The sequence below is a fragment of the Papaver somniferum genome, chromosome 4 (genome assembly GCF_003573695.1).
Source record: "Papaver somniferum cultivar HN1 chromosome 4, ASM357369v1, whole genome shotgun sequence".
Lineage (NCBI taxonomy): Eukaryota > Viridiplantae > Streptophyta > Magnoliopsida > Ranunculales > Papaveraceae > Papaver > Papaver somniferum.
In genome coordinates this window covers 72552888-72580231 of record NC_039361.1, presented here as the reverse complement: position 1 = coordinate 72580231, position 27344 = coordinate 72552888, and the positions used below count along the sequence as shown (strand labels likewise).

Genomic DNA, 27344 nt, shown 5'->3' with positions numbered 1-27344 from the left:
ATTCCATAACAAACAAAAAATGACAATAATCGAACATATTTTCTTAAATTTGCTCAATAATGAAAAGATTTCCTAAATAGTATAAGGTGATCTTTTTTTAGAATTAGACAATATTTCAATAAACTACCTAATATATAATTCAATAATTATTAATTTATGCGACTATGTAGTATCGCAATAAATAGATAAATTTTGACGGTCCTGGTGCTATTATTTTATAGGGATTATACGGTATTACTACTAAAAAATTCATATTAGCCCTGAATTTCTAACAAATTTATCCCCACCTAAGATATTATCCCCCTTTTTAATATGAATATAAAAAAAACATCCAATATTCCATAAGCAATAGACAAGTCCGTGCATTGTACGGGTGAAAAACTAGTTCACCGAACGATGATGCAGCTAAAAAAAAATCGAAATCATTCGTCGGGACTCGGGATAGTCCCATGACTCCCATCCAAAAGTAGAACGTGGGTCCAACAAATTATAATTAGGAAGGCAATCGTATGCACTTAATTTTGTCTGGTTTTAGGTGGGGTCTTAATTTTGTCTGTGCCGGGATCACCTGGAAGATTCACGGTAAAAATATTTATTTTTGTTGGAAGAAGGCGGACCATATCTCAAGTGCCCACCAGCATTGCTGAAAACTTCTTGCCCCTCGAAAAAAACCTCCTATACTCCACCTTCAGTCTCATCCTCGTCTCCACTTGCCACTGCTATGCCAATGGTAGACCCAACAATATCAGGGTCCAAAAAGAGTACCTGTTCAAAAAATGAATGGACAGACATTCAGCATCCGTCATTTCAGAAAATGAGAACAGATGAAAGAAAAAGCATCACATACCTCTACTTTAAAGTCTTCAGGGAACTGTTTCCTTTGCATCCCACAAAATGTCGATATCCTCCTGGCTGAGCAGTAAAACATTTGATCGAACAAACGACGTGTTAAACGTAAGCCTGAACATCATTTCCTCGCGTACCATATCCTCATCCAAATGGACGCATTCAAGAACTACATCACCTTGAACACCGCAAAAAATATCTACCTTCACGGGCGTCCTTTCTGCCTGCAGTTGATCTCTAATCAGCACCCAAATCCTTATTAAATCGCAAGCAGATTCATCTTCCAGGTTTTAAATGTGTAAGCCAGGGTTACCTGTTTGTAGTGGCGAACATGCTTCTTTGTCTTTGGAGTTGAAAACAGAACTTTAGAACTTCTGCTAGCTGCAGTAGATGGATCATGGCCATAAACACGAACTACAGGTCTACAACTCCTTTCACCATTAATTATTGGAAGTCCTCTGAGAATGAGGCTATCCAAGGCCAAAGACGTATCAGCTGGAGGCCATGAGTCGAGATTTCTCCTAGGGATGTACTGTAGATATCTCAGTTGGGAAGGCTGTGGGTTTAAAGGAGACATGAGATGGAGGAGTTCCTTAGGAGCTTGCTTATATACCATCTCGAGAGTTTTCTGCTCCCCTGTGTACTGTTTTCTGTATAGAAGGAGACCAGCAAGCATGAATGCAAGCACAGGCCACCCTCCTCTTTCACAATGCATCAGCAGAACATTCTGTTGACCTTCTAACGACAACCAAGTCTCACTTGATCTCAGGAAATGGTGAATCATCTCGAGCGGTAACAGAGGACACCCTTCATATAGCCGAGGATAATCCATAACCGTCATATCATACTTGGACAATATATCATAAATTTGGCTTCTCCCTTCTCCCTCCCTAAAATTAAATACCATAAAAGAGGCATCTGGAAAGTGGTCCTGAAGTTGGGCCACGATACCATCCATGTACTTCTTATAGTTATCGAGACCTCTTTCATGACATCAGTAGAGAAGCAAGAATCCAACACTGCCCCAAAGAAATAACCACATTCATAACTTAGAAAAGTAGCAATCTTACATACTCAAACATATATTTGTCTTATACTCCCTCCGTTTCTTTTTAAGGCCAGTTTTGTTTTTAGAGAAATTTAAGGAAATTAAGAGAACTAATTATTAAAAGTGGTCCTCATAACACTTGTACACGTGTCAGCAAAAGAAGTAAAGTGAGACAATCCACATGACACTTGTCGTCAAAAGAAGTTAAGAGAAAAGTGATTCCTGAAAATTAAAGTAACATTTGACTTTACCAATTAGGAAACCAACCTATTTTTTTTGAAACATTTATTTATAAAAACCAGCTTATTAAAAAGAAACGGAGAGAATATATAGCTAGTCATGCAGGTCAAACCAAAAAACTCATAGAGCTCTCTTTGATTTTACTGGCATTGCTGCAAAAAAACTGATTAGATTATTAACACATTACTACTTCGAAACTCAGGTACTAAATGTTTCACTCTTTCTCTAATGAAGTCCCCTGAGCTTTAAAGCTCAACATAAACAACTAAAGTGCAAATACTAACAGCTGAAACACACAGTTGACCAGCAATTGAGCAAACACAATTTGTTTAGTGGCAATGTCATCAGAAGCAACGACTAAATTTATGAGAGTCCTAAATTACTTATAATTTTTACATAAAGAACTAGCATAATATCTAAACTACTACATTCCAAACACTCAATTCTCACAAATTACATTCACGAGATCATAGATATAACAGAGAAACACTTGAATTTCACAATTGAGCAACAATCAAGCTAACATTTTCCTAATTAACACGCAAAAATGAATGTTATATAGAAATTGGGATTTACTTAATGAATTAGAACCTGCAACTAAGAAAAACAGAATTAAAAGATTTACCATAGACTCTTTCAGAGATCTCCATTAAGCGATCCGGAGGATTCTTATAAAACAATCTTCTAAACAGCGCCATTTACCGGGCTTCCAATTGTTTTTCCTGATTCAAAACAGTCCTCTACCGAACTTACTTATGTCAAATTGACCGTATATCTCAACGTATCCAGTCGAGATAAATAATCACAAAGAATGAATTGGAATAGAAACTAGGGTCTGTTTGTCTGTCTGTTGGTTACTCAGTTGATCATGAACTTGTAAGGAAGAAGAAGTAGATGTAGAAGAAATAGGGATTATTGGTGCTTACTTTTTCTTGTTCTTCTTCGGTTTTCACATGAAATGAAATTAATAAGTAAAATAAAAGAAACTCTGTAGTTTTACGATGAAGAAGAGAAATGGTAATGCTTCAAAACTGTGTTTTACTGCTTCGTCGGTTCTGACTTTTGAGTTTAGAGTACGAAAGTCTTTTTCCAGTGAGATGAGAAAAAAAAACAAGAAGTAGATTTGTGTTTTCTCTCTATATTTTCTCTGTCCTGAACTCCTAATGTCTGGGGATTGGAATTTAGTATGATTTTCTTTTTCTTTCTTTTTCGGATTTTCAACCAGTTCCCTGACCTATTAAGGTATCTATAAATAAATTTAATTTTTCTTTAAACAAAATTGAGTCGTACTGTCACGCAGATGCGCGCGTGACAGCTATTGCGAACTCCCCAAGAGGTGATATTTTGGGAGACTTGAGAATTTGAGAATTTTCTAATAAAAAAAGGGGGAATTTTGGCAAACATCATAGCCGAGATAACCCCGTTAACAGAATGATGGAGGGTTCCATTTTTTTTGTCTTTCGTGTAATCTTGTGTTGCCTTTATAACCACCTCTGAACTATATGATTAAAAAAAAGTAAAAACTATGCATACAAATGTCATGGACAGTAAATAAAATGTGGGACGAGTGGAATAAAGAGAATGAAAATTTAAGCATAAAACAACTATGATGAGATTTATTTAGAAAATGGACACATATTTCATTAGTTTTTTTTTTCATTTTCATAGGTAGTCACGGTACTTTAATGAACATTGTAATGTGGATAAAAAAAATTGGTAGACATATTGAATTTTTCAAGAGATATTATACATTTTTTGTCTCAACAAGTCACAAAGACTCTCTACAAATCTCTTTTTTTTTTGTCTCCACAAGTCATAAAGACTCTCTAAAATACTCTCAGAGACTCACTAAAACTCTCTAGATTTTCAGAGAATCTCCGAGAGTCACTCAAACTAAAAATCTATAGAAATCCATTGAAATCTCGTTTAACTACCCCATGAATACCCCCGTATTTTCTATTTGTTTTAAATCAAACCCTTCCTACTATCTCTACTCTGAGAGAGAGAGGTCAGAAGTAATGGAGATCGAAGACATCACGATTCACCAACAACAAGACAACAAATCTTCCAAATTTATTCATCTCAATTCTTTCCCACATCACCGACAAATCTCTTTTTTCTGCACCACCAACAAAAATCCCAGTCAGAAAAATACTCCAGTACTGCTGGTGGTGGGGAAGAAAGAGATTTCTTAATTTCTAGTTGGATTACCTTAATTTCTCCTGTTCTAATCTCACTGAATGAACTTTATATTTCCCATGACGCTGATACCTTTTCTTCAAAAAAAATTGTAGCAGTTCCTGATGCACGTTTCTTTTAATTTCCCTTTTCACTGTCGATCCATGGACTGAGATTCGCAGTTGGACAAAAGAAATGGTGGGTTTTTTTTTGTTTATTTTTTTTTTAAGCAATCAGTTGAGTTAGAGAGGTGACCAAGTATAGCCGGTATGTATTAGAGATCAACACCATATCTAGTGAATTACAAATTCAAATCAAATCTGTTTTTTTTTTCTTCTTTCTATTAAATTAAACTTTATTGTGGCGTAAGAATCAGCAGCTCAAGCCAATTACTACCCACGGTGCACAATTCTCCACTACTTCATCTTTTCTGTTTACATCTCCGAGAAGATATCAAAAATTTCTCTGATAGAAGCATAATGCTTCTTCTTAATATAAGTTTATATGATCATCAAATGAGAATGAGTTCATATGAATGGAGAGAACTAATTAACAATTAAGTTGTAATACGCATAGGTTAAAAGATTAATAAGATACTGAAAATAGTAAAATACCGTAAAGTCTGGGATCCGTGTTTGTGGATCTCCATGAATAGCACATCTAACGGCTATCACCCGCGAGTTCACAATAGATGTCATGCGCGTATCCACGTGACAGCACGACTCATAAAATTTCGAGAATGCTACACGGCGCCCTGCATTGTGCCCTAGTTACCGCCCAAACTGACGTGGCAAAGTGATATGTCGCCAAAAGTCAAAAATTCGAAACACATCAGCTCTTCGACTTTGTTTTACGTTTCTCTCTTTTATTATTATCTTCAGAAACAGAAATCAGATCTCAGAAACTTCAATCCAAAATCATGTACAAATAAATACTTACCAAAAGAAATTAAGATTTTATACACGATAATTATTCCTAAGACTTAAGAAGAAATACTCATCAAAAGAACTTGATATTTGTGGAAGTTTCTTATTCTTTTGATCTCTTTCTGATTGTTCAAGATTTTTTTGAACCCAGCAACTGATGTTTTCAATCACGATCTAGAACTGAACGGATGGGTTAAACGAATGGTCAAAAGTTGGTCAGGCGATTAGCGGATGTGAGGAATTCAGAAAATTCCAAAATAAATTGGACACCAATTAGATCGATTTTGATTGACTGCTTGAGTTCTTTGGGAGGAATTCTTAATCGTCAGGCGATTATCTTTTCTGTTTTTACTCCTCCTTCAAAAATATAATTAATCAAGTAAACAAGGTAGAGAGAGTAATGGAAGGGTAGGAGATGAAAGTTAAAAAATGAATTGTAAACCGAGATAAGAATTTAGAAAAGAAATAGAGAAAGAAAAAAAAGATGAGAAAAAAAATATCACGTTAATTATTTATCTTTTTGTTCATGTTGGTTGTGCCACATCTACTTGGGCGCAGACTAGGGCGCAAAGCAGGACGCAGAATATCATTTTCGATACAAAAATTTATTAATCTGGAGAAACTTCCAAGTCTAACAATAATGGACTGTCAATGATACTCGGTAGTAATTCAACCCAAGTTTGAGTTACACCATTTTTTCCGTTGTATTTATCTAGTTGATTAGTATATTTATTACACAACCTAGGAATGAAATTACATTTCCATTGTAGGATATTATTTTAACTTGTCAATGGCATCCAGCAAGATATCTTCATTCTCTTAAGCAACAACTGGTGATAATTTGTTGATGTAGCGTTCAATACTTGTGAGATCAGTTTCAAAGACGATATGTGTGTTCCCTAAATCATTAGTCCAGCTAACTGCTTCAGAGAACGCAGGACATTCTGCTTGCTCGGAATCTTTCACTCCTGCATAGTATTTCGACTTTCCTACGCACCATTTTCCTGTAGAATCACGAAGAATAAGAGCAATACCAGTTAGTCAAGTATTAATATCAAAAAAGTCATCACAATTAATTATAAGAAATGGATATACTGGTGGTTTCCATTTGGGTGTAGTAATCACGGTCTGGGACTTACTATTATGGCTCACTAGGTGTCTGGCATTGAGATTATCAATATAACTAGCAAAACTCAGAGCTTTTCTGGCGGTGACTAAGGGATCTGCCTTGTTATTCTGAAAATTAACTTCACATCTCTCATTCAAGATAGTCCATGCAACTATCTAATATGATTCAAACTAAACCCATGAGAAGAAGGCTGAACAACTTGTATCTTCCAACTTTCAAAGCACAAAGTAACATCAGTCTGGATTGTATGATTTTTAACCGGGATACGAGATGTCGGGTAAGTAAACCTTAGGTTTTTTTACCAGCTGGGTTAAGGGGAACCAACAGGAGAGGTTTAGAGTGGTGAAGTGACAGTGAATCATGACTGTGTGCACACTCAGTTGGACCACATAAGGGAAGGTCCTATGGGAATTTAGTATTGTATTTCTTTCCAGCCACGTGGATGAGCAAACATGTTTCCCTTTTGTGAAAACCTGCTCAAAATGAACAAACTTGATCACTATCTCACTACCGATACGTTATACTTAAACATATATATATATAATACAATAAACTCGTCTGATGGGAGTATATACAAATTAATTGGGGTATATAGAAATTTAAATGTCCTTAGATGAATAGCTAAGAGGTGTCAAAAAGGGGTAAAGATTAAAAAAAACACCCTTAGCAATGTAGTAGAATTTAAACTAACCCAATTTATCTTCTAATATAATTTTTATTTTCATCGTCTACTTCTTCCTCTACCCTAACAACCAATTGGTCCCATCTCCATCCCTCTGCATCTTCAAACGAAACAAGACTCGTCGGTTAATTTGTCGTAATCATTGATTCGAAAATTTCACCGTCAGTTGATCTTAAACATGCAGAGTCGTGTCAAACAATCTTATAGAAAAACTTAATCATGATGAACCTAGAATTAAAAAATCTATGGAACAATACAAACAGGAAAAAAATCAGTGGGTGAAGAAGAAATCTCTGAAAGTGAAGAAACCGAAGAATGACGAGATTGAGAAAGTAAGTGATTACATGAACTCAATCCAGTACTTACTTGTTTGCATGTCAAATTAGGTCAAAAGAAATCGAAATTCTAGAATTGCAGTTATGTGGTCGTTAGGGTATCTCTTTGACTACCCCAACGACTTTTCATGTTTAGTATTATTCATTATCTTCCTAGGTTTAGTATTGTGATGATTTTTCATCTCTAAAAGTGTCATTTACGGGGTCGTCATGATATTCATCCTAACATCTTGACAACTACAGAGTCGTCAGGGTTTCAAAATCCCAAGCATACCGACTAATGATCTTCAAAAGTAGCTTTTTTTGTGTGTCATTGTGTTATTGGTGTCACTTAATTAGAATAGTATCTTGACGATGAATAACCGAGCAAAACCAAGTTTTCATGTGCACAGTTTGGTTATTAGTCGTTATGATTTTGTTAAACTAAGTTGACGACTAAGCTTTGGTCATCACCATGTAGAATTTTCGACCTTGACGACTAAGTCCATTAGATAGTTAGTCGTCATTATGTTCGAATGTCGACCTTGACGACTAATTGTAATGCATTTTCATTGTTCTTGACTTTTTAGTTTGTAGATGCGAGTTTTAATTGATTTCATTGTGTACAGTGTTATTTTTTAGGATCTAAAAGGTCGAGTAATGAAATAAACATGCTACTCCTCCTTCAAAACCTTCTCGCAAAGGCGACAAACTCTTGACTGCAGCACTTAGAGGGGAATTTCTAGAATTGGGAATACTTAAGATCTGTTTACAAAAAGATACTCTGCCATCTCTACCACCCGAACTAACTGATTATGTTAAAACCGATGAAGACCAATCAATATTCCACCTGGTAGGTGAGGTAATGATGATGATGGTCAAGGAATTATGGCTGGTAAATGAGGTAAGGATGATGACAAGAATGACATTCCACCCGCTAAATGAGGTAATGATGATGATGGGATTCATGATGATAAAGACTATGAAGAAGGTGAATTTGTTGAAGAAGGTAATGGTCAAGAAAAAAAGGTTCTGGTTGAACAAGTACCAAAAGTTGCAATGGAAAAAAGGATAAAAAACCAAATAAACCAATTAATCGCCTCATGTCGCCCTCTCACCTGAAAAGGGAACAAAAAGAATATGAGTCACTCCTTGGGTTACCCGAAGATGGTGGACATGTTCTTTCGGGATACAAAAACTCGTGGGCGCATGAAATCTTTTCTCCTCTCGTAAAGTAATCTCAATCTCACTTTTTTATTTATTTAAGATATTTTATTTATTATTTTCTTTAAGTGTTTGTATCCTTAATTTATTTTTTTATAACTGTGTGTTTTTGGTTTTTATTATTTAGGATCATAAGAATATCACCCGTCTTTTGAGGCGCCGAGATTCAATATCCTTGTGAAGCAACGACCACTTGATAAAGAATGTGACTCCGTGAAAGATATTTTCAAAAACTCATGGTTGTTGTAATATGCAATGAAGAATTCAATTGTTGAGTATCAAAAATTTACCGTATCTGCATCATGTGAGAGGTTTTTATGGGAGACGGATACAATGTATTTCCCATTCGGTGAGATGGAGGTAGCCCCCGATGATTGTCAACAAATTCTAGGCCTCAAGGTTGACGGAAAATCCACCAAAGACAGCTACGATAATCAAATTTCTTGGGAGGATATCCACAAATTGACCAAAAGCTTGTTTGGTTGGGATAAAAAGAAGTCAGGGTATATGTTTATGATGAAGGATGGTTATAGAAGCAAGAAGCTGAATCTAAATATGTTGGGGGACACATACAGTGGGACCATATAACTCATTTGCTACTTTCTGAACAACTTTGTTTTCCCTGATAGTGCCTAAAAAAGGTCGAAGGCAAGTATCTTCAACCATTGCATCCCTTTGATGAGATGCATAATTATTTGTGGGGTACGACAGTAGTTGGCCACTTGAATGGAGAGTTGAAAAAGGCTTCAAGGACACTCACTAAAACAAGTTAACGGGAATCTAAATCTTTTCCAGGTAATTCAATTGACTTTATCCTTTATATTTGTCGGTTTGTGTAGTTAATGTGTAGTATGATCAAACTCTTATTATACTTTATGTCGGCGTAGATTTGAATATACGAGAAATTCCCGTCCTTGGTGAAAGGAAATCCCAACATCAAAATCAAGGTTGATCTTCCAAAATACAAGCCTAGAGGACGCAAGTACAAATTCAAAGGTTGTCAGGAGAATGATATACCTCAAAAGCTGATCAACATGCAAGTTGCCTTGGACAACATGACTGCGGATAAGGTAATCTTCGATCTATATCTAGAAGATAGAAAAAATAATGTATTTATAAATAGAAATGATATTGCATTTTACAACGATCCCTTTCTTTCCCCCAATGAATTTTTAATGTACGATCCTTCTCGGGTAATGCAACAAATCTGTTATGTTTTTTCTTTACAAGTTTTAAGTTAGTATGGGTTTTCAAAGAGGATGTTAAAGCTACTTTATGGGGATACGTAAGGGTAAATATATGAAGCACAAGCTATGGAGCTTAATTCTTATCGCAATATGGTGGACTATATGGAACAAGAGAAACAAAAGATTGTTTCAAGGAAAATACAAGTTGTTTTCTCATCTTTTGAACGAGGTTAAGTGTCTGTTATACAACTGGTCTTTGGGTACAAAAACCTACCAAAATATTTCTGTCAACATGCTCTTGTTTAACCGGGAAGAAGTATTAGGGATATCTTAGTTTAATTTTGATCTTGTTATAAGTATAAACAATATAATGCGGAAAAGGAGAAACACAAGACACCAAATTTTTTGTTGACGATGAAACCTCAACAGCAGAAAAACCCCGGGACCTCGTCCATATTTGAGCACCAAACTATATTAAGTCGCTACAGACACTAGCCTACTATCAGACTTCGGGATGGAATTTAGTTTAGACCTAATCCACCCTCCAAGAGATTCAGTTAGAATCGCCTCCTTACGTCTCTGGAACCTCACAAGGCTCTACGGAATTGATTCCCTTAGCTGACGTCCTTTACAGACTAAGAGTTGGTACAGCATAAGTGAAGACTTTTGTACCAATCTGCCTCTAGTAGATAAGCTTATTTGATTCCCTTTAGATCAAAATCAAGGCTTGTAAATCTGTTTGCAATAGACAAAGCTAACAAACTTCACAATCCGGAATACTTACACTCAGTTAGACGAGAAGCCTGGATCTTTAACCACCTCTCAAGAACAATCTTGAACTAATCAATTAATAATAGTTTTGAAATATCTATCTTGAGAACACAAAGTATGAGACAAATCGAACTTTGTAATTTTTATCTATCTTGCCTGAAAGAGATTACAAGAACCTAGATAATAGAAAAGCAAGATCAGGATACACGAACTATCAAGGTAAAGATAATCACACCTGGCTTCACTATTCCCCAAGTGAAGTCTTTAAGTCATAGATATAATTATGTTTTGTCAGTTGAAAGATCGTCTCTATCTATAGATGTTCAAGACTGAGGGTTTCTTAGAATTCAAGCTAAGATAACTTGAAATTCAAGCAAACACTTTCTCTGTTTAGATGAAACTCTAATTAGGGTTTCAAGTAAGCATGTGGAAAGTTAGTCTTGAATTTACAGAGAAGAAAATACAAAGTGATCTAGTTGCGGAACCGTATATAATGTCCGTTCTTTGGAAAATATTCCTTATGAACTAAAAAAATTTGATATTGACTTAAACACTTAAGAATTTAATCACGACCAACATATATACAAGGTATTTTAGCGATCAGTGATGTATTAGAGCTGTCTATGAGAGTCATAGCGATGCTAAAATTATTTGAAAAATAAGTATTTGAGCATCTGCTAGAGTTTTACTGGGATTGTTGGTGAAACGGTTCATGAACTGTATAGGCAGTTCACGGGTCAGAGTGTTATGGTTCGTGAATCAGATTCACCAACTGTCTGCGGCTCGTGAACTCGGATAAAAAAAATTCTAACTGTTAGGTTCTTCATCGATTTCAGATCGTCATGGTTCGTGAATTGGGTTGGTGAACTGTCATATTCTGAACTTAAGGTTTGCGAAATGGTTCGCCAGCCTTCATGTTTTCCAGGAACTCAGATATTTAAGAATTGTGAGATAGTTCTCCAACCTACTCTTAGTCGAAATAACAAAAGTTCTGAATTTCTCTCTTTGATGTTTGAAGCATTCCCAAATAGTAAAATCATTGCTTGAGCAATTTTCGAATGATCCAAAAAATTAATTCTTGAACAATAAATTGTTTTGAACTGATATTGTTAAGGACCTTTGAACATCCAATGCTTGAATCATATTTTGAGATGTTAACTCAGAATTTCTTCTTGGCAATAAATCTACTGAAGTCATAGAACATAGTCTGAAATAGATATAATGGTAAATCTTGTGAGTAAATTGAATGGTTCATTTTTCACATACCTTGTTGATGAATTTCTCCAAATATGTTCTTCGATCTTCACTCTTCAAAGACGATGGATGATACTCAACTACCAACTTATATACCTAATCTGAGACTTGACTTAGTAGATTAGAAATTGAAATACAGTTTTGTTCATCTAACATTGACATCCAGTTTGAGATAGCAAACCTTGTGGGTTCAACCGAGTATTTCTCTAAAAAGAGGTACCAATTTACCCAAAATGGGACAATTAGTTTTATAGCTATCCAACAACGGATCTTCAACGGTAGTCATTTAAGCTTGACGATCCCACAGTTTGTAAGTATTTTTAGAGTGTCTTTTACATAAGTCAAGTTGTTCTATCTTGCATTATAACAAGATTAAAAAAAAAAGTAAGTTTGTGTTTGTGTTTTTGTAAGAGGAAGTCACGAAAAGGCACTACTTTGAGGAAAAGGGAGAATCATTCACATTTGATGAAAGTTATCATGTCATGAATTCTATTCCAGAGTTTTTCCCGGACTATATGTCGGGTTTCACCGGATCAGACGAAGATTCTTCTGGTGAAGATTGAGAATTTTAGGTAAGGATATATGAACATCCATTGCTTGAATCATATTTCGAGAGATTTACCAATATAATAAGTTTACTAGAGATTCAAATCCCTTCTGTTATGAAGATAACTTATTCAGGCAGTTACCCCTATCTGGTTTTCGTCAAGATAATACTAATCTGACGATTAACAACTCACTAAACTTTCATTCTCAAAACCATGATCTCTCCTCTATCGTAACTGTCCAAAATTCAGATTTTAAAATTTCATCATCAGCTCAACACCCATCTCTACATCAATTGAATTTTGAATTATCTAAGGGCAAAGGAATTGCTTACAATCAAGAGGACTCATCAATAGGATTCCAATACAACAATTTCAAAACTATGTAAGTTTCTGAATCTTTCAAGTTCATAACTAAGAGACATAAATCTACTTCTACTGAAGTTTTAAACAAGTCTATCCATGAGAACCTTCATCAACTTCTATCCGGGTCCAACAACAAACCACAGAGTGGTAACAATAAACGGATTTTATGGAATCCCAGACAATCAAGTAAGGCTACCAAACTGCGTGATTCGAAATCGTTGGCTAGGATTTCTAGCAATGCCACTATTCTGAGGCCAATTACCGATAGCAATCCGAAAGGTGCTAAGAGAATGTTGGATGGAGCATGATTACATTCTGGAACCACACAATCAAAGATGGCTTCGGGAATCATCGATAATTCAGATAATCAATGGGAGATGGTTGTTATCCCTAATAGGATGCATGGTCCATGTTAGTATTTTCTTGGAATTGTAGGGGGTTAGGGAATGACCCAACAATTCAAACATTAAAATCTTTCCTAATAAGCTCTAGACCTGACATTGTCTTTCTCTCGGAGACAAAGTTATCTGAAGCTTCTTCTCAATCTATTCTCCATAGATTTGGTTATTCTAACCATTGTGTGGTTCCAGTAATAGGTTGCAGCGGTGGCCTTTGGTTAATGTGGCAAGATAACATTGATGCATAAATTATTTCTTCTTCGAAAAATCTGATTCACCTGCAAATTAAACAATCAAGTCCTTATCCTGCGTGGAATTTATTCTGCGTTTATGGACCACCAAACAGATCAGATAGAGGAAACTTTTGGCAAAATTTATCAATTTATTTTCAACACGTAACTGGTCCTAAATATTTCATCGGAGACTTTAATGCGCTCTCTTATGTTAGAGAAAAATTTGGAGGTAATCATTCTTTAAACACAACAGTATCACAATTTAACAGTTTCATTCATGAAAATCATCTGCTGGATTTGGGTTTCTCGAGTCAGTCGTATACTTGGAGTAATGGTAGGAAGTTTCAAAGTCTAATAAGACAAAGACTCGACAGAGTTATTGCAACTCCAGATTGGTGTTTAATGTTTGAGAAATCAGGTGTTCTGTATATGCCGAGAATCTCCAGTGATCATTCACCTATTTTACTCAACACCTGTAGAAATATAGAAAGAAATCCACCGGCATACAGATTTGAAGCATATTGGTGTACACATCCTGATTTTCTAAAAGTTGTTCTGGAAAGTTGGAATATCAATCTCCCTGCAGATTTGATGACCAAACTTACTTCTTTTGGAAAATTCCTAAAAAGATAGAGTAAAAACAAGATAGGATGCATTAAGAATAAGATCAGGAAACTCAAGAAAAATTACTTCATCTTCAAACTTTATCTCCTAATCTTAATGTAATTCATCAAGAAAAAGCAACGTCAGGTCAATTGAATGATTACATCATTATGGAGGCTACTTACTGGGAACAAAGAATGAAACAAATTTGGATGAAAACGGGAGATAAAAACACAACAATTTCATCTCTCAGTACAACATAGAAGGAAGAAAAATCAAATTTCTTGTATTCAAAATAGTGACCAACAATGGATTTCTAATCCTAAGGAAATTGCAGAGGAACTTACTCTATTTTTTGAAACATTGTTTAAAGAAGATTTGAACATTCAAGCTCCTTCAAACTTACAAGTTTCTTCTTATTCCATGGGTTCTGAAGAAAATTTATCATTGTATGCTATTCCTTCTGGTGAAGAAATATGGAAAACTGTCAAGAATATGAATTCGTTGGATTCTCCAGGGCCAGACGGATTTCCGGTTCTTGTCTACAAAAAATGTTGGACAATTGTGGGTGAAGATACAATTAAATTCATCCAACAAATTTTTAACACAGCAGAAATACCAAGTAAGTTGAATCACACTCATATAAGCTTAATCCCAAAAATCAAGAACCCTACTATGGCTATGGAATTTCGACTAATTGCATTATGCAATGTTTTATACAAGTTTGCGGCAAAAAATTTAGCTGTCAGAATTGGTCATTTCTTGAGTTACTTCATTTCTTGGTCTCAGAATGGTTTTGTTAAGAATAGACAGATAACTGACAATATGGTCATTGCAAAAGAGTTATTTCACTCTATGAATAATTATAAATCTAAACAAGGTTTTTTTGCTCTCAAATTAGACATGTCAAAGGCATATGATCGTGTCTCTTGGTCATTTTTGAGTTTTATGCTTCATCAAATGGGCATTCATGGGCATTCTCACAAACTAATTATGAGTTGTGTTACTTCTTCTACTTTTTCTATCCTCTTAAATTGTGCTCCTTATGGAAATTTTAAGAGTGAAAGAGGATTGCGTCAAGGATGTCCTTTATCACCTGCTTTATTCATCATCTTCTCTCAAGGACTATCTCTTCTCATGGAGAATTTTGAATTAAATTGTCTTTATCGTGGTTACAGGATCAATGTTCAACCTCCAACAATAAGTTATCTGATGTTTGCAGATGATTTATTTTTCTTTGGGAAAAACTCTGAATCAAATGTGGATCATCTCAATTGTATTTTGGATACTTATTCTTCTTTTTTAGGACAAATAATAAATTTTATGAAGTCCTCTATTCACTTCAGTAAAGGTACCACTGCTCCTAATAGATGGTTATTAATCCAGAAATTAGGTGTGAGGGAAATGGAAAAAGATGAAAAATATTTAGGCACTTATCCTTTGAAATCAGATTGCAGTATTGAGATTTTCGAACCATTGAACTCTAAATTTGGTTCACAACTAGCAGGATGGAGAAATTTTTTCGTCAAACCGGAAGGAAGAATTATACTATCAAAGAGTGCTCTATCAACAATCCCTAATTATACTATGGGTACTTGCATCCTTCCTAAGGGAGTCACAAAAGAAATATCTCGATCTCAAAGAGCATTTTGGTGGGATCATGATGTTAATACACGAAAAGCTCATTTTATTAAATGGGAGAAGGTGGAAAAACCAAAAGAAGATGGTGGTTTAGGCATTCGAAATATGGAATTTGTGAATATTTCACTGGTTTCGAAGCTAGTATGGAGATTTCTGACAAATACTAATGCAGTTTGGGTGCAGCTTTATTCCGCAAAGTATCTCCAACACAATTTTTTCTGGGATTGTATTTCTAAGCCTACTGACTCTAATACATGGAAAGATATGCTCTCAATAAGGAATTTTTTCATAAATAACTGTTGTTGGTTCTTAAGATCTGGAAACAATATACATATTTTGCATGATCCATGGATTCCGGGGATACCAGGTTTTAGGCCATCAAAACTTCCAAATTCCATGGTGGACGTCACAAGGGTATCAGATCGTATTAATCATGAAGATAAGTCATGGAACTTGGAACTTCTTTCTCAAGTTTTCCTCAGGACCAAGTCGAGGCTATTTTGGATATCTATATTCCATTAGACACTGAGGTGGAAGATAAACTTATCTGGTTGAAAACTTCTTCAGGTATGTTTACTTCAAAATTTGTATACAAGTTACTTATGGATAATACAGCCACAAGTTCTTCAGAATCGGAATTTCCCTCGAAGTTATTTTGGAAAAAAATAAAGATTCAACCTAAAATACAGATTTTTATATGGAAAGTTATTCATGAAGGTATGGGAGCTTATCATAACCTCAGTAAATTCAATAATCAGATCAATAGTGCATGTCCATTATGTAATAGTGAAGAAGATTTCATCTTCTTTTCGAATGCCAATTTTAATTGACAGTTTTAAAGGAAAGTCTGATACTTATAGAAGTGATTGCTGGTATGGATTTACATCAAACTATTCAAAACTGGTTATCATATCCCGATCAAGGTATCATGTTGAATTTAGGCTCTTGCATTCTGTGGAACATATGGAAGATGAGGAATGATCTAGTCTTCAAAAATTCTCAACCATCGACCTTTCAATGCATTCAGAAGGATTTACAGGATTTCAGGTTATTTGATCTTCATAATGCCTTAAATTTCTGCTCTAATATTGCAGTCAGTCAGAACAATGCAGTTTCAGGGGAATCTCTTCCAAATTGTGTCATCAAAATTAATGTCGATGCAGCTTTTAACAATTGTGATGCAGCAGCAGCTGTCGCTAGAGATTCATTTGGAAATCATCTTGGTAGTGGTACAATTTGTTTCAATACCATATCTACTACCGTGGCAGAGGCAAAATCTTATGGTTTAGGTATCAAGTGAGCAAAATGACTGCAAGTTTCCAGAATTATCATGGAAGGGGATGCTTCAGACATTCCTAAGGCTATAAAAGGGAGTACGAATGAGATACCATGGAGTATTCGTTCAACAATTCTATCTATTCGTGATCACATCAAGGATTTTAGTGAAGTTAGTTTTACTTCAGTTCCTAGAGATGTTAATTCTATTGCACATGATTTAGCTCAAATTACAATCTCTAATAATGTAAACAGATGGTGGTTTCATGATGAACCACCTAGTTGTATTATGCAGCGCCTCATTTTGAATGAGGATTAATTCAATGAAAATTTGTTTCCTATAAATAAAAAAAAATCCCTTATGTTCATCTCGTTTTGATTTTATTGGAAAAATGGTTACAATTTATGTTAGCCATGCATGGACTAATACATTTTCGTTGAAATGTTCATATATTCATTTTGTAAACTAAATGAATATATTGTTTGTCTCATGTGTGTAAGATGAAATTCATATATGTTTTTTGTCTCAATGAATCACCATAATTCCTTGAAAATCATTCAGAGAGTCTCTCAAAAACTTTAAACTCACGGAGAGTCACCCAAAATCTCTGGCATAATTTTTTTTTGAATGTCTCTACTAATCTCAATTGACTAAAACCCTGCTAGATTTGCTCAGATCTAATCAGAGATATCAGATTTTTCGAGTAGATTTGGATTTGTGTAATTAGATTTTAATACTTTCATAGACTAGGAATTCTTATTCAGAAATGTATAGGAGCTCATCTTGTCGCTCGACTCCCTACCAATTTCTTGTAATAAGATACATTGTTATAATTGTTATTATTACTTTTAAAAAAATCATAATTTTTGTGATGTTAGGTTTTAGGTATTTTATTTTTGTTTTTTCTGACCGGTCTGATGGCTCATCTATGCTATCAATAGCCTTAATGACATTTTATGGTGGTGCTGCTGCATTATTGTCAAATATGATTAGAAATAATACTATCTAATTTGGAAAATAAAACCGATGTTGTCCGCTATAATATCAATTTGGGCATATTACTTCTCTTTTATAGAAACATTTGATATATATGATGTTAATAATCAAGAATCAAGAGATTAAAAAACAAAATGGTTTAAAACCATTATCAAGATATGAGTTTCTTCAGCGGAATATAAAACTTAAGTACAATTTTCATTTCTTTAAGTTACAAATTTGTAATATAATTAATTGTAATGTAATCAAACTTTCACACTAACGAAAAGTGGATATTTCTGAGGAACCCATGTTTGGTTCCTCTCTCTTCTATAAACCCATCAATAAGATAGTATATATTTATAGCCCAAAATACAAGATGTACGGTTAAGATTACTAGTTTTAGATTGAATTTAGGTTTCCATATTTTATGTGAGACTAAATTAACCTTTACAAATTCCAATTAATTAAAAAAAATTAATACTGCAACTAATTTCAATTAAATCGGTCAACCAAGTAGTTACTTACGGCGTTTTTTGTGGGCGTCTCACTCTTTTCTATCAACTCCAGGGACGGACCTATCCCTGGGCTAAAGGGGGCTAAAGCCCGGGTGGTCTTGCTAGTCCACAAGCCTAATTTTTTTTTCTCGACCAAGCTTTTAGCCCATGCCTTAAAAAAAAATTTATACTTCCTGGATCCGTCCCTAATCAACTCTATCAAAATATTCCACTATTTACGGCAAGTCTTAACCTAAAACTCCTCCTATTTACGCAAGTCTTAAAGTCTTCGCACGTTTCACTCCCTCTCAAAGTCTTTTTCGTCAATAGCTTTTTAATCTCTTCTCTCTTTTTCTCTCTCCACTTGTTCTCTCTCGAGTATTCCAGGTATGGATTTTCATATTCATGATGGGGTTGTTTCTAAATCTCAAAATCTTTCCAATGGGTATGCAGTCTCTCTGTGTTGGAAAGGATCAACAATCTAAGCAAGTATTGTTAACATCCGTCAAGATATCCAGTTTTCTATGTATCATTAACATTTTTTTAGATTGCATTAATGTCAAAATCTATAAGGAATCTTGATTAAAATAAAATTAATAATACGTTGATCTTTTTACAGGGCATACGGTCCATGGATGTGCGGTCCATCTAGTTTTCCTTTATATGTATATACAGAAACCTATGTATTAGTACTGCTAGTCTCTCTAATAAGATTTTTTTTTTCCTTGTCTCTACATCTTCTACCTTCACATCTGATTCTTCTAAATCACGTTATGAGCTACGAACTCTAACCCTGCGGCAATGGATTTTGATTTTTTTTGGGAGTTATTATCAAATCCTTGAAGGATTTGTTTTGGGATCGTTGGAATAAATGGAATCATCAACCGTTTATGCAATCAATCTGAAGCAAATGATGAAATTGCGAAACAGCTAAATCTTGGTAGGGGGAAATCATGGAAGAGAACCCGTCTGTTCGCATTCCGTGGAGATGGAGAAGAAAAGCTATCCTATCCCGATCCTATCCCAGGCTGTCCTGTCCTGTCCTATCCCGTTCCGAGGCTGTCATGTCCTATCCTATCTATCCCCGTTCCGAGGCTGTCATGTAATGTTCGTTTTGAATGTTTGTTGGGCTCGGGACGTGTACTGTTCGTTTTGAATGTTTGTTGGGCTCGGGATGTGCATGGGCACGACCATTCCGGTTTTGCATAGAACACCAATTTTGGGCATGCCTAAAACTTTCAAGGCATACAAAGGACTAGTCCTAACTTGGGTGACCTTATAAGGAGTACCTTATGTGGTGGTTCAATTACCTATATGCCCTTAAATCCATTAAATTACTACTAATCTATCCCTAACCCTAATACAAAACCTATAATCAACTACACCTAAAATCAGTTTCATTCACCTTCTTTTTCTTCCTCTCCACAGCCGAACTCCATCCTTCCCTTTCTTTTTTTTTCATCGCGGAAATTTAATTGTCGATTTGTGAAACTATATAATGGATCGTCGTAAGGCAGTATCTCGTTCAAATCGATCGATTGAACAACCTATTCATGAAGAAGAAGATTTAAAGAACAAACTCAAAATCAACCAGAAAATCAATCGGAAGAAGAGATTGAAAAAGAACCAACGCCGGAAATGAAAATAAGAAGGTTAGTTCTACAAACCCATCTCATATTTGATGTTTTTGATTGTTTTGGTCGATTTAATTCGTCAAAATCATGTGTTCTGCGGCGGTTACAGGGTATGGTTCGGCGTAAAACAAATGTTTGATGTGCGCCGAGCTGTTCTTGAAACTGAACTCTGAAAGTGCATATGAACGGCTCGGCGTATATCTGAAATCTGTTTTGAGCCGAACTTAGTAAAACAGAGACTTACATTTAGGATCGGCTTATTCGATGGTGTTAGTTTTGTGCCGAATATGTTTTGTGAATTTCAGAAATTTTACATGTGCGTAGGATCGGCTTGTATGGTAGTATTAGTTTTGTGCCGAATAAATGTTGTTTGAAATTCAGAAATTTTGCATGTGCTTAGGATCGGCTTGTATGGTAGTATTAGTTTTGTGCCGAATAAATGTTGTTTGAAATTCAGAAATTTTGCATGTGCTTAGGATCGGCTTGTATGGTAGTATTAGTTTTGTGCCGAATAAATGTTGTTTGAATTTCAGAATTTTTGCATGTGCTTAGGATCGGCTTGTATGGTAGTATTAGTTTTGCGCCGAATAAATGTTTCAATTCATAAGTCTAGATTCGGCTTTTTCGATAGTATTAGGGCTGCGCCGAATATCACTGTTAAAATTTCATAAATTTTACAAGTGTGTAGGATCGGCTTATTTATATGATATCATGTTGCGCCGAATACATGTTTGAGTTCATAATCATAGGTTCGGCTTATTCGACAATATCGGTTGTGAGCCGAATACAGGGTTCGGCTTACTCGACAATATAGGTGTTGAGCCGAATATTTAGGATCTGCGTATAATTATTTTGTGGTATGAGCCGAATATTTAGGATCGGCGTATAATTATTTTGTGGTATGAGCCGAATATGGTGAGCCGAATCTGTAAAAATTTTCAAATTTTTTTAAAAAAAAGCCGTTACTTATATAGGTTCGTCTTATAATTCTTTCAACTTAAGTGGTTGAATTATCGGTTGACATTTTTTCCTCACATTGCACCATATGTGAAACGTACAAAGAAAATTGAATGCATCCGGAAATACCTTCTTAATAGCATACATCAACGATGAATCTTGATCGGAAACGAACACTTTAGGAAGAGCACCCTCCCGGAAGATTAACTTCAATTGTTCTAACCCCCAAACATAACTCTCTTTCTTCTCGTTTTTCATGAAACAAAAAGCCACGGTGAACGGTGCCTTTGTCGAAGTATGCCCCACAATGTTCATCAACGGCATCTCATATTTATTATTCTTGTACGTGCAATCCAATATAATAACTTGTGGGAAGCATAGATCCAATTGGGCGCATTCCGGGTGGGCAAGGAAAAGGTGTGTGACTTGACCGAAGTCATCCAACTTCTTTTGGCAAGCGTAGTTATTCTTCACCCCTAACCACATTACTTGTTGCATCACCATCCTACCTTGCAAATTGAGTATTCTAATCTTTTGTCTTGCATTGTAGATAGTTTGCATAGTCGACTTGTTATTGTTGTTGTCCGCCTTCAATTTGCTAAGAATCCTAGAAGGTGGCAAACGTGCTCGTGTCATTTTATCCACTTCTAGCATCTCGTCGGGTTTGAGTCGCGCTACTTTCGCATGTCCATGAAGGTCTTGGGGACGTGGGTGGTTATGACGACAATCCATATCTTTATTCATTATCCAATATTGATCTTCTTTGTTCATGGACTTATTCTTGAGGTTGAAAACGATCTTGAAAGGGCAATTTCTTTTCTTCGCCTTCATCCTATTCTTTCTCCCGGTCTTCCCAACGTATACAGTACCCTTTTTAACCTTGCTAGCGCCGGTTCCACTACGCTCACAAATCATTTCAAACCGATCCCATCGGCTTTGTTGTCCTTTAACTAGTACACAATTTATCTTCATCGCGTGTTCCTCAAGCCAATCCAGAACTTCTGGTTTAGTTTTCCATATCTACGTTCATTCCAAAACAAGTAATTAGAAAGCAAAACTTTGGAATATTCCGACAACATTAAGGTAAGCAAAAGGTTCTTACATACCAAATCATTTTGGAAGTGATCCTTGGTATCCTCGTGAATTATGTCTACTGGATCAGGTTGATTTTCCATGGGTCCAAGCACGATCTACAAAGAATATCACAAGGTTAAACACTAGAAAGGGAATATAATAATAAGGTTCAGCGCATTCGATAATCACATTATGTGCCGAACTATAAACATTTAGAGGTTTCGGCTTGTACGATATCCTCAATATGTGCCGAACCACAAACAATATTTTAACCCAAAAATTAACAAATGCATGTTCGGCTCAGAAGATAATCATATTATGTGCCGAACCTTGGACATAAGAGGTTTCGGCTTGTACGATATCCTCAATATGTGCCGAACCTCGAACAATATTTTAACCCAAAAATTTACAAATTTATGTTCGGCTCAGAAGATAATCATATTATGTGTCGAACCTTGGACATAAGAGGTTTCGGCTTATACGATATCCTCAATATGTGCCGAACCTCGAACAATATTTTAACCCAAAAATTTACAAATTTATGTTCGGCTCATACTATAATCAAATTATGTGCCGAACCTTGAACATAAGAGGTTTCGGCTGATACGATATTCTCCATATGTGCCGAACCAGTAACAATATTTCAACCCAGAAATTAAAAAATTATGTTCGGCACATACGATTTTGGATATGTAAGCCGAATTAGTAATGATTCTATTCCGGGCTATTCAGGATGTTGTTCGGCTTACTATGAAACTTTCATATAAGCCGAACTAGTGTCTAGCAAAAGGGTTGGAATTGGAAATTATAGGTTCGGCGCATTGATGTATTTTCAAATGGTTGTAGAGATAGTGGTAAAAAGGTTCTTTTCAGACTTGTGAAGGTAACAAAATTTCTAGATTTAAATAAAATTTAGGGAAATAGCAAACTGACGTAAAATTTTATGGAGAAATAGGGGTTAAGATTCCACCATTCAACAATACTTATGTGATCTAATATTTTTTTACTATGCAATTTAAATAATTGGGTTGATTCTAAATATTGCCAAAAGCAGATTTTCCAAAAAAAATCAAATGTTAATCAAAAGTATAATGCACCAAGAGTCTAAAACTAAGCATGCATTATCAAGGGAAAACACAATTGATTAATAAAAACCATTTAAATCATTTTTACCAATGCAATTAATCATATAAAAATATTGCATAAATTAATAAAATAGAGATTACCACATAATTATTGTGAGAATGGCTTCCTCTGTCACCCCTGGGATTGGGTTTAGCTCCTCATCCCAAAAACACACTCACAAGATGTATTCATGGCTAAAATAGGTGTTTTTATTGATGTATATAAGATGAAACAGGAATTAGCAACGCTGTATAAGTGTTACAGCGTCACTGTTACAAAGGGGTAAGTGTTTTTGAGACTGCTGTAAACGATAAGCCCTTACTGCTGTATAAGAACGATACTTGTTCTGCTTTTAAGACTGTCAAAGAACGACGGACTCTGCGAGTCTGTTCTTCGTCTTCTTCTTCCTCCTCGAGCAGCAGCAGCAGCAACAATACCTCCTGTAACTTCTTCTTCTCGTCTCTAAACTCCTCCTAACTCTCTCCTAAAACTTTCTAACCCTTCTTATGACTCGAACCAACACTTATATAGCTATCAAACCCCCAAAAATCTCGAGTGAATCCGACTTCTTCTTTTTTCTCTCTTCTCTCTGCGCTGTTGAGAGAATATCTCTCCTGTCATCTCCCTGTACGCGTTTGTTAGCTATAAAATTTCCCCAAGACTCTCCCAGGACTTGAATAATACTATAGAGAGTCTATCCAGCGTGAGACTCGCCCAAAACTCTCTCAAAAAATCTTTGAAACTTCAACAGAAAGTACGTGTCCCTGTTTGGACTTCGTGTGATTTTTCCGACTTATCCAGCCCAATTGGCTGGGTCTAGACGATTTAAACAGGCCCCTTATGTCTTGTAGAGTCCATACATACCAAATACACCCATTGAATCGCTCTAAAACAGCTCCAAGATCGAACACAAAATCTGCCAGTTCTTGCATGCATTTTCCCGCCATTTTTTCAGTTTGAAACTATGAAGATGACCTCCCCTTATCCAGTTCGAGAGTCCCTTTAGCACATGCCCTGAAATGGGGTGCCCCTTATCCAACTTAGTGGTGCCTTTAGCAATTCTTCCGGGATGTTTTCCGCACTTCTTTGGGGTTCCTCCGGGGTATTTCCGGTACACTTCTGGGGCGCTTCCGGTACACTATCAACGGAGGTCCAAATGCCACATTTTTAGCCAATTTCGCCGCAAAGCCTTATTTTTCCAAAACCACCTACAAATAAATGAAATAACCAAATAAGTACAAATTCGAGCACTAACAATGTATACAATTAATATATACTAGACACATAAATGCGTCTATCAAATACCCCCAAACTTATTATTTGCTAGTCCTCGAGCAAATCTAATCTAAAATAAAATGACTACACTTAGCACGTGCAGTAAGCCGTTAAACCACTAGGTGGCCCTAGTGGCGGAGTGTTGTCTCCGGGGGGTTTACCAGAGGTGTACCCACAAAACCTTAATACTCCAGAGCTTAGCTATCTACGCAGAACCTTGGAAGGCAACTAAAGAATCTCCTTGGTTGGCATACTTATGACTACAGAAGAATACCCACTGATGGCGAAATTTCCCAATTGTGTGGCACGAGTTTGGCACTCAATCCATACTAAAATTCATATAAAGTGACAGAGCTCTACTCAGATATTTGCACTATGGACATCATTTCGGAGGTCAAACTATCACATGGGAAAGATTAAGAGATGGATATAGAAAAACATTAGATTTTGATGTTTACTAAGTGACGGTGTTTCCCATATCTGTCTGAAGGCCTCCCGCCAAAATGAACCTATCCTAATGGATTGAGATACTCTCTGACTATATCAACACACTGGCATATACAAGGGTACCAGTGGTCGATAACCTAACTCAGGTCAACACAACGCATATACAAGGGTACCAGTGGTCGACTTATTGATTTATCCTTTTGGTCAAATGGTCTGGTCCTCAATTTTTTTTTCTTTTTCTTTTTTTTCACTTTTTTTTTTTTTTTCAACATTTTTTTTTTTGGTATCTCAATCACTCTAATTCCCCTAGCTATTGGTAACAAATTGAATCGTGAGCCACACCGAATCACTTAGAGTAACATTGTTTTAAAAACAAAATAGAATAAAAATATAAGTGAAAAGGACCAACGAGATATGGTGAAACTTATCATGTTATTTCTAACACCTGAGCTCTGTGCTTTTATGAATAGACTCTTCTAGATGTTTTTCCATCTAATCAGATTGGTTCCTCTAACTCCTACAACCAAAATGCTTCCATCCACTTAGATTAGTTATGCAATCCATAAACGCATAAATTTCTAGGCTCTGGAGTTTTTTTATTGCAAAAGGTGACAAAAGTGTTTTTCTTTTTCTTTTCTTCTTTCTCTTCTTTTCTCTCTTCTTTCTTCCCCCCCCCAAACTTAAATCTTACATTGTCCTCAATGTTCTAAAGATGAAATTAAAAGCATGAACAAGGAGAAACTATTACCACATGGAGGAAAAGAAATAAGGAAGGATATTACCGTATCACATGAACGCGGGAGCCTCCCAGTAAATGCTAAATTTATAGTCATTAGCTAGACATCAAATACCTCTAAAAGAATTGTCACCTTCCAAAGTCGTATACCAATAGTCGAAACAATTGTGGGTCCATAAGACCAAATAGAACTGCCACTAATAGGAGACAAATGGTCAAGATCAGAAAAATGAGCAGAAAGAGCACAACCTGATCTAAAGTTTCTCGCAAGACAAATGGATTTATCTGGAGTGCCCAATTGGGCTTCATATGAGTGTCTCGACAAACAATTCATCCGAAAAACGGGCCTCTAACATATGGATTTTCTCCTGGACAGTATCAGGAAGATCGGGTTGTGGAGTCTGAATAGACTCAGGGAATACCTCACTAGGCTCGAGTCCCAAGTTAGGGACTTCCAATGGGGATACTTGACTATCACAAGAATCATTACTACCCCCAAACATAGGGTTTTCACTACTCTCAGTCAAACCTTTAATTATTGCTTGGATTTCTGAATCTTCGGAGTCCTTGAAATGCTCAAGAGCTTCTTGTAGTTCTACAGTCGGTTCACCTATCTGTCTTAGTAAGATTGTCTCATCAAATGCATCCAAACAATCATTAAATAAAGTGTCATCCCAATTATCCTGAATTTGAACTAAAGTGCTAATCATATTCACTTCCTCTAAATCATTGGAAGGTTGTCTAGTAACATTAAAAACATTCAGTTCAGTGGTCATATTACCAAAGGATATGTTCATGAGTCCAGTCCTACAATTGATGATAGCATTAGATGTGGCTAAGAATGGGCGACCTAAAATCACCGGGACGTGAGCACTTGGGTCCTGAACTGGCTGGGTGTCTAGAACAACAAAATCAACTGGATAAACAAACTTATCAACCTCAATTAGAACATCCTCTATGACACCACGAGGGACTTTGACAGACCTATCAGCTAATTGTAGTGTCATGTTGGTCGGTTTCAGCTTACCAAGACCTAGCTGGGTGTATACATGATACGGGAGTAAGTTAACACTAGCTCCTAAGTCAAGTAATGCCTTATCGACCATGTGATTACCAATTGCACAAGATATGGTAGGGCATCCAGGGTCCTTGTACTTAGGGAGTGTTTGGTTCAGAAGAATTGAACTTACTTGACCAGCTAAAAAGGCTTTCTTATGGACATTAAGCTTACGTTTTCGTGTACAAAGATCCTTAAGGAACTTGGAATAAGATGGTAGTTGCCTAATTGCTTCTAGTAACGGAAGGTTTATGGTAACTTTCTTAAAAACCTCCATTATGTCATTAAAGTTTGATTCATTTTTTGTTGGTGCCAATAACCGGGGAAATGGGGCTCTGGGGACAAAACCAGGCTCAACAGGACCCTCATTGGTCTCTTTAGAGACTCTATCAGTCTCCTCATTTTCTGGCTCATAAGGGTGAACTACAGCATGTTCACTTTCAGGTATGTCGACCTTATTATCAACTTTCTTTCCACTCCTAAGGGTCGTGACAGCATTCACATGATTGTACGATTTCTCTCCTCTAGGGTTAGGATCAGTATGACTAGGGAACCTTCCTCTCTCTCTCACTTATAAACTTAGATATTTGTCCTACTTGAAGTTCTAACTTGGCAAGACTCTGGGAAGTATTCTTCAATTCCTGCCTAGTTTCTTGTTGAAAGCTCATGTGGTTCCTTGATAGCATGTCATGGTTACTTACTAACA

At 35.9% G+C, this 27344-nt stretch overlaps 1 protein-coding gene across 1 annotated transcript; it reads right to left on the bottom strand.

Annotated features, from left to right (window-relative positions):
- Positions 1–306: 306 nt before the first annotated feature.
- Positions 307–3302, bottom strand: LOC113273980 (formin-like protein 20). Its single transcript, XM_026523536.1, has 4 exons — positions 2760–3302; positions 1160–1865; positions 848–1070; positions 307–765 (listed from the first exon to the last, which is right to left on the bottom strand). Exons 2-3 carry the CDS (start codon positions 1802–1804, stop codon positions 864–866), a joined length of 852 nt encoding a protein of 283 aa, XP_026379321.1. The 5' UTR covers positions 1805–1865; positions 2760–3302; the 3' UTR covers positions 307–765; positions 848–863.
- Between the last annotated feature and the right edge of the window lie 24042 nt (positions 3303–27344).